This window comes from Raphanus sativus, unplaced genomic scaffold (genome assembly GCF_000801105.2).
Source record: "Raphanus sativus cultivar WK10039 unplaced genomic scaffold, ASM80110v3 Scaffold4413, whole genome shotgun sequence".
Lineage (NCBI taxonomy): Eukaryota > Viridiplantae > Streptophyta > Magnoliopsida > Brassicales > Brassicaceae > Raphanus > Raphanus sativus.
In genome coordinates this window covers 918-7,208 of record NW_026619715.1, presented here as the reverse complement: position 1 = coordinate 7,208, position 6,291 = coordinate 918, and the positions used below count along the sequence as shown (strand labels likewise).

The 6,291-nt window shown below is 38.1% G+C and overlaps 1 protein-coding gene across 1 annotated transcript; it reads right to left on the bottom strand.

Moving 5' to 3' along the window:
• Positions 1-5,004: 5,004 nt before the first annotated feature.
• LOC130507370 (uncharacterized) lies at positions 5,005-5,748 on the bottom strand. Its single transcript, XM_057002088.1, has one exon. It carries the CDS (start codon positions 5,746-5,748, stop codon positions 5,005-5,007), a length of 744 nt encoding a protein of 247 aa, XP_056858068.1.
• Between the last annotated feature and the right edge of the window lie 543 nt (positions 5,749-6,291).

Here is a 6,291-nt window from a genome sequence, read left to right as displayed (position 1 = left end):
AAGAAACAGATGGAGAGGCTGAAGAAGCTTGATCACAGACGTATAAGAAGAAGGCTACATCGAGTGAAACAATTGAAGAGGGGCACGATGCAGGGAAAAGGTCAGGGAGCTTGAGCAAAATCGCCGCAGATGAGAGACGCAACAAACCTCGACCCGACACTGAGAGAGACCGTCAGGATGAGGATGTGGACCGAGATGAGGGAGAAAGAGATGGTGGTGATAACAGAGGGATGAAGTTGAAGAAAATCAAGTAGAAGAGATTGTAGAAAATGGATTAGACGTGGAAGAAGAGAACTGTGAAGATTTATCACAACATTTTGGAGATGTTGCGAGAGAAGAAGAGAATGTAAGTGATGGAGAGTGTGGTGATTGATATTTGGGATGATGAGAAGATACCGGATCCATTATCTTCCGACGAAGATGAAGAGGAGGTAGAACGGATAGAGGTTGTTTTCCAATAGTGTTGACAGTGAAGAGCTTTTCGCATTGGGGAAGACGTTTGCTTGTACAGCAAATTTCAAGTTGGCATTGTTATATACTCTCTCAAGACCCGTTACGACATTAAAATGTACAAGTCTACATCAAGGAAGATTGGTGCGAGATGCTCTGATGTTTAGTCGAGTTGCCCTTGGAGGATTTACTGTTCTTATGAACCAAGAAGGCACAAGATGCAAGTGAAAGTATATATCAATGAGCATAATTGTATGAAATCAGGCTACTCCAAAGATGCTTAAAGGTGTCCTCAATTGCTTGGCTGTTTGCAGAGAGGTTAAGGATCAACAGGAAGTTTACGAAAAAGGAGATGGGTGAAGAGGTCAAGAGAGAGTACAATTTGATTGCCACAGAGTAACAATGTGCAAAAGCGAAGTCTAAGCTATTCTGAGAGAAAAAAAAAGCCACGAAGTGCATTTTCTCACGTATATGGGATTATGAAGCTGAGATAAAAAAGTCCAATCAGTATACAACAATGGTTATTGAGACTATTCCCGGTGCTACTCCAGGAAGCAAGCAAAGGTTTGACAGGTTATATGTTTGTTTCACATCTCAGAGAGAATCTTGGATAGAATCATGTAGGCCTATCATAAGGCTAGATGGTGCATTCTTGAAGTGGGATATTAAACGGCATCTACTAGCTGCTGTAGGAAGAGATGGAGACAACAGGATTGTGCAAATTGCTTTGGCTGTTGTTGAGATTAAAAATAATGCGAACTGGGAATGGTTTGTGAAGCCTTTGAAGTCAGATTTAGGACTACAAGAAGGAGCAAAAATAACAATAATATCCGACAAGCAGAAGGTTTGTGGTGTGCTTAGTTCTGTTTTTTTTTTCTTTTTTTGGTGCTGTGCTTATTTGATTGTGTTTTCTTATCAACAGGGACTTGTGAATGCTTTCAAGAATGAGCTTCCTGAAGCTGAACACCGAATGTGTTCAAGACATATCCTTGCAAACTGGAAAAGAGACAGTAAAGATCCTGAATTAAAGAGATTATTTTGGCAAATAGCAGGAAGATACACTCTAGGGGATTATCAAGAGCATATGGACACACTAAAAAAATATTGCTCAGGTGTGTATAACGCCCTTCTGAAAACAAACCCCAATACATGGTCAAGAGCTTTTTTAGATTAGGATCAGATTGCAATGACAACTTCAACAATTAGTGAGTCATTCAACAAGACAATTAGAGAAGCTAGAAAAAAAACCATTGTTGGAAATGTTAGAGGATATAAGAAGGCAATGCATGGTTCGTAATGCCAAAAGAGTTATCCTTGCTTCACGTTGTAAGACTAAGTTCACAAAGTAAGTTCATTTGGAGGTTGAACAGACTAAGGAAAAAGCAAAGGATTGCATTAGATATATGACATGTGGGAATGTTCATGAAATTGATGATGGAAGTGTCGCCTATAGTGTTGATATGGATTTGAAAACATGCGGTGTCTCAAATGGCAGCTCAGAGGAATTCCATGTATTCATGCTTCATGTGTGATAACTGCAAAGAAGCTAAAGATGGAAGATTTTGTGTCCAAGTATTACACAAGTAACATGTGGAGAGTGACATACTTGCGTGGTATCAGGCCGGTGCAGGGAATAAAATTATGGCCTAGGATGAATAGGCTACCAGTGTTGCCACCACCCTATAGACTAGGTAGTCGTGGAAAACCAAGCAATTATGATAGGAAAAAAAGAGCTAATGAATCTTCCAGTTCCTCAACAAGGCTTGGACGACAAAAGCGTAAGATGACTTGTTCTAATTGCCTAAACTCTGGTCACACCAAAACTACATGTTCTAATCCCACAGCTGAAAGAGAACCAAAAAGGCCAAGGGGTCGGCCAAGACTTCTAGATGTGGTATGTTTTCTTTTTTTAATCACTTTTTTAGTTGATATCATGTTGTACATGTCGTTTACACTTGCATTTTTTGTAGGGGGAATCAACACAAGGTCTTTCACAAGAACAAACTCAAGCTTAATCAGTTCTTCTGTCTTTTATTATGTAATGGTTCAGACCATCTCTTTTGTTATGTAATGACTAAAACCATCTCTTTTCTTATGTTATGGCTGAAACCATCTCTTCTGTTACATAAAGACTCAAAACTCTCGTCTCCTTGTCATCTCATTTTGTTATCAGCACATCATGGATCACGTATTTCTTGTTACACGTCTTTATTACGTTTTTTTTTTGAGAATTACGTCTTTGTTACGTTTCTTTCCCATCTCTCTTGACTCAAAACGGTTCCAACCATCTCTTTTATTATTTTGTTTAACACCATAACAACACATCTTCTTAATCATTATGAACAACACGTTCCTGAACATCAGCGCAACACAATTTCTTAAATATTATAGCAAAATATTTCCTTAAAGAAGTCAAACAATTAACTTCTTATCTAATAACTTGGTCCTAATAGCGAACAAACTTCTTCTCTTCAAAAGCAGCTTCTTTCACCCATTTAAATAAGTGCTCCAATAAAATTAACAGTGAGAAATTGATGAATCTTAAATGATTCAGACCATTTTTTCTTAACATATCATCACTTACATTGGTTTTGGTCAGAGAAACTTTGCCCCCATCTCGCTTACTCACGCACCTGAAGAACGCTCGACCAGGATTTTCTTGCGTCCTAAACGTCTAAATTTCACAAGCTCACCACACACACACACACACATGCTTGGAAATCCACGAGCTTCTGAAGTTGATCCCATGGTGAAGAGGAATTTTTTTTCTGGGAATTGGGAGTTTGCAAAGTCGATGAAGAAGAAGAGAATACACGAGTTTATGTTTTTAATTATAGAGTAAAACGCATCGTTTAATTATTTAACAGAAGTTTAAGCAAAATTAAAGGTTGACTTCGGAGTGTTTAAAAAGGCATGGTCAACATAGATTTATGATTATTTTAACAAAAGTTTGAAAGTTTGGAATTGTTTGGCTTATCCAACAGTTGAGACTTTTTAGCTTATTTTGTTAAGTTTGGGATTAAAATGACGTTTTTCCCATAGTTATATGTTTTATTATAAACAATTATTCACACAATTGAGATTCAGAAATATGGTCTTCAATATGCACATAAATTTTTGTGGCTATAAGATGCATGTACTGATAGTTTCATTATCATTAATTACATGATAAAAGTGATGTTCCAAAATTATTTATATTGGTTTAAAAACTAACAACTCATATATTACGCAAACGAAAATATATAAATGATAACAAATGCACAATATTTTTTCAAAACCTTCAATGACAATATAAACTCCAATAAATGACAAAGAAAACATTAGAATATAACTAAAAAAGAAGAATAACATATAGTAAATAAGTACAAACATTAAATTAGTACACGGGAAATGGTATGATGTTGTCATTGAATGGATTGACCTTATTTAACTTTCAAGTATTTACTATTTCATTATGATTCTTACTTTATGTTGGATTGAGTTTAAACTTTTACATGAGTATTTTCACTACCCTACATACAAAGTTGATAACAATTTTCACTTATACCCATGATTATTAAAATACAAATATTAACCAAAAATTTATGTGGGAAACGAGTTCTTAATTATAAAATAAATTTCACATGATATATTCAAAATAATCTTAAAACTATAATAAGAAGATTTATTATTTTTATTTTTATTTTAAATTAAAACATCAAACAAAATCTGTGCAACGAGTATGCCCATATCTAGTAGTTAAATAAATAGGACTATGAGTTAGAGCATAATTTTAAGAATATAATTTCACAAAGTTTATATTAATATTTGTTACGGGATCTGTGGAGTAATACTTTAACATGTATTAAGTGGACCTACCGCACGCATGTCCGATCATTAATATTCTTATATTGTTGTTTACATATTTATTATGTATAGTTCGTATAGTACTTGCATAAAAATTATTATTAGTGAATCAGACGACATAACTTTTATCTTTCATGGTCACTCCGTCTCTCTTAGTATATCCCTCTCTTACATATTCACTTCGTCTCTCTTTGTATATTTCTCGGTCTTACTCATTTTGTCTTTTTATATCTTTTTTTTTAATAAAAGATTTTCTATTTAAATGCAGAAGAAATCAAATGATACAGCTGTTGCTAGTGGGCCAAAGGCCCTATTACAAATAACCCAATAATAAAGAGGCCCAATCTGAAACTATCCAGTGATTAGAATCAAAGGAAAAGTAAGCGACAAGAGTACGGGAGAATTGATCAAACGATAACACCGATGCTGCTACTGATTTGAGAACCAGAGACACAAGAGGCGGGACGATTGAGTAGGATTTGAAGCACGATAAGAAGCAATCTTCCGCCTAAGCATCTGATCGATCTCCTTAATAATCGATTGAGGCGAACGAGAGGTGTTCCGGTGGAGTCGATTGTTTCTCTCTGACCAAATAGTGTAGACCGTTCCTTGCCAAGCCAGGAGAAGAAGCTTCCGAGCGAGTCTATTGCCTCTATGACTCTGTAGAGCCTGTAGCTGCAAGTTCCAGTGAAGAGAAGGGGAGTGGTTTTACCGGCCAGAGATGTTTATCCAGACTTCCGAGGAGAAAGCACAAGCGTAGTAAATGTGGTCCCTGGATTCCGGTGCGGCGTTACAGAGGAGACAATTTCCATCTGTTGACAGACCCCACTGTAGGATGCGGTCGCGAGTAGGGCAGCGATTCAACACCATAAGCCATGTTCTGAAGCTATGCTTTGGAATCCCACCTCCAAACCAGACTTGTTTATGCCAGGGAACCGTCGGCGCCTCCTGTCTTAAAACATCATATATCATTCTTGTAGAGTAGCGTTGTTGAGGAGTTCCTTCTGGCATCCATTGCATAGTGTCTTCAAATGGCACGATCTGGAGAGTGGATAGGTAAGTGTATATGCGCACTTGGCTCTCTGATCTGGCAGGAGGAAGAACCCAATGATCTTCTTCCCATAATTCAGCTAGCGTCACAGTCGATTGGATACCTACAGAGGAGGTTGTTTCCCCTTGCAAGTAGTCCCTTATCTTACCAAATGGTGACCAATTTGAAGTCCAGAAGTAAGTCCTTTCTCCATTTCCTACTTGATGCTTGATCCAGTCATAGGCAGTAGCTCTGAGCCGTAGTAATTTATTTGCTAACCAAGAGTTCTTCTGTTTTGTATTGATTACCCAGAAGTTGCTCATGTCGCCCTCCAACACCTCTGTAGTATACCATTTGGACAGATAGACTGCGGTTTGAAGAAGAGAATCCATACCAGTTTCAGGACCGAAGCCTGATTCCATAGAGCTAGTTTCCTTAGACCGAGGCCACCTTCCTTCTTAGGCGTTGTTACCTTTTCCCATGAAACCTTTGCTGCTGTGGGTCCTTCTGTTTTCCCCTTCCACAGAAATTTACCACATATGGAGTCGATCTCATCCAAGCAGGCTTGAGGGATGATGAATGCGCAAGACCAAAAGTTTGTTATACCCGCAATTACCGTAGATAGCAACTGGAGCCTGCCAGCGAGTGAGAGGGACCGCACCGTCCAGTTTTGGAGCCTGGATTTTATTGACTGTAGTAGAGGAGCACAGTGAAGCGGTCGATAGCTTCTTTGTACACAGCGGGACCCCTAGATACCTGACCGGAAGCATGCCCACCGAGAGACCCGTTGCAGCTGTAAGTTGAGCAAGTTCATGCGGTTTCAATCCATCTGCAAATAGAGAAGTCTTTTCCATGCTGATTCCCAAACCGGAGCGTGCTTCAAAGTCTCGAAGGATCTCTAGAATGTTGTTAACTGATCTGGAAGAAGCATCAGAAAAGATCAGTAGATCATCTGCAAAAGAGAG